Genomic DNA, 2,225 nt, shown 5'->3' with positions numbered 1-2,225 from the left:
TCCATGCTTTGCTCCTCTACATGGGACTGTGAACCATTCTGAACACCAACAAAATTAGAGGACTTTCCTGAGGGCAACTCCTTGGCTGTATTCCTGGCACAGCTTTGGAAGAGGCATTCAGACTTGTGGCCCTGCGCTGAGCAGCTCCATCTGTTACGATGGTCCCAGCAGGGAGCTCAGCTGTGGCACAGTGCTGCACACTGCCTGCCCTGCCTGCAGCCACAGGGATGCCACCCTTGAGACAACAGCACTGTCACCAATTGCACCGGAACTGAGAGCTGACACAAATGCAAGGACACAAGAGGACAGCTGGGAGATGTAAAGAAAGCAGAATTGAAAAGATCACGTCCTGCTGCTGCCCATGACCATGGCTCCAGGGAAGCAGCAGCACTGCTCAAAGGCAGCAGAGAGGGAGCACCCAGCGGGCAGTGAGGGGCAGCCTCACAGACACCAGGGCTGCTGCTCCGTGTGGCATTGGGCTCTTGGTTCCTGCACCGCTCCTGTGTACAGGGTTGCTCTCTGTGATCCAGAGCAGGTGGGACCCGAGATAAATGAGTTTCTGATGAATTCTTTATCTATTCAAAGAGCCCAGTTACTTTTGTACTTTGGCAGGATTTCTAGCCAAAAAACAAGGTAGAAAATAAAGAAGAAATGTGATGACAAGTATTGTTTTATTGGAATGAAAATTATCATAGGAACAACAAACAGGGAGGGAGGGTGAAATAGAGTTGAAATAAAGGCAATCCGAGCTGTTCCTGAATTTCTAACAGCCACATGACGAGCATTTCACTGATGCTGAAACAATATATCTCCAAACAGTTTCCTGAGAGCATCCTTCAGCTCCTGATTCCTCATGCTGTAGATGAGAGGGTTCATTAGTGGAGGTATCACTGTGTATATCACTGCCACCACCAGGTCCAGGGATGGGGAGCAAATGGAGGGGGGTTTTAGGTAGGCAAACATCACAGTGGTAACAAACAGGGAGACCACAGACAGGTGAGGGAGGCACGTGGAGAAGGCTTTGCGACGTCCCTGCTCCGAAGGCATCCTCAGCACGGCCCTGAAGATCTGCACATAGGACAGCACAATGGAAACAAAACAAGCAAAAAAAATAGAGGCACTAAATATGATAAGTCCAAATTCCCTGAGGTAAGAACCAGAGCAGGAGAGCTTGAGGATCTGGGCAATTTCACAGAAAAACTGATTCACAGCATTGCCATGGCAGAGAGGCAGAGAAAATGTGTTGGCAGTGTGCAGCAGAGCATGGAGAACTCCACTGGCCCAGGCAGCTGCTGCCATGGTGGCACAAGCTCTGCTGTCCATCAAGGTCCCATAGTGCAGGGGCTTGCAGATGGCAACGTAGCGGTCATAGGACATCACAGTGAGGACAGAGTATTCTGCTGAAAAAAGAAAGACAAACAAAAAGGTCTGGGCAACACATCCTGCATAGGAGATGTGCCTGGTGTCCCAGAGGGCATTGGCCATGGCTTTGGGGAGAGTGGTGGAGATGCAGCCCAGGTCGAGGAGGGCGAGGTTGAGGAGGAAGAAGTACATGGGGGTGTGCAGGCGGTGGTGGCAGGCTACGGCTGTGCTGATGAGGCCGTTGCCCAGGAGGGCAGCCAGGTAGATGCCCAGCAAGAGCCAGAAGTGCAGGAGCTGCAGCTGCCGCGTGTCTGCCAACGCCAGGAGGAGGAACTGGCTGATGGAGCTGCTGTTGGGCATCTGGTACTTCTGTGCACCAGGACCTGTTCAAGGAGGAAAAAAGTCAAAGACAAGTCTTTCTTTGTGGGGAGTGTTCCTTCAGCTCTATGATCTACATTTCATGAGGCTGAGTTTGCCATGATGGACTCTGCACTTTTTATCTCTATGAAGCAGACTTGTTCATATGAGTACAATGGAATGTGGTGATGGTGTGGGGTCAGGCTTTCTTTTCAGAATGTATCAGATAAAATCACTTCTAATGCAGCAGTGCCAATCAGTATTTGAACTGTAATGCCAAAACTATATGTGTCAAAGCTAGAAGTTCTTGGGATCACTTTTTCCTACAAATTCTCATCCTGCTCACCATGCCTAAGGAGTGCTTGCTGAAGTCTGAACAGCTGTAAGACCTGAGATGCAAAGGGATTCACTGCTGCTTAGTGCAGGGTAAGACTGACTTTATTTCTACTTGCTCTGAGCTTGACTACTTTGCAGACACAAAACCATGGCGCTCCCATAAAATTCTG

The 2,225-nt window shown here is 49.8% G+C and overlaps 1 protein-coding gene across 1 annotated transcript; it reads right to left on the bottom strand.

Moving 5' to 3' along the window:
• Positions 1–676: 676 nt before the first annotated feature.
• LOC125686163 (olfactory receptor 14J1-like) lies at positions 677–1,743 on the bottom strand. The gene has a single exon (XM_048929883.1). The coding sequence runs from the start codon at positions 1,720–1,722 to the stop codon at positions 787–789; it is 936 nt and encodes a 311-aa protein (XP_048785840.1). The 5' UTR covers positions 1,723–1,743; the 3' UTR covers positions 677–786.
• Between the last annotated feature and the right edge of the window lie 482 nt (positions 1,744–2,225).

The sequence above is a fragment of the Lagopus muta genome, chromosome 32 (genome assembly GCF_023343835.1).
Source record: "Lagopus muta isolate bLagMut1 chromosome 32, bLagMut1 primary, whole genome shotgun sequence".
NCBI lineage: Eukaryota > Metazoa > Chordata > Aves > Galliformes > Phasianidae > Lagopus > Lagopus muta.
The sequence above is the reverse complement of the archived record's forward strand: the minus strand, read 5'-3'. Positions and strand labels throughout refer to the sequence as shown.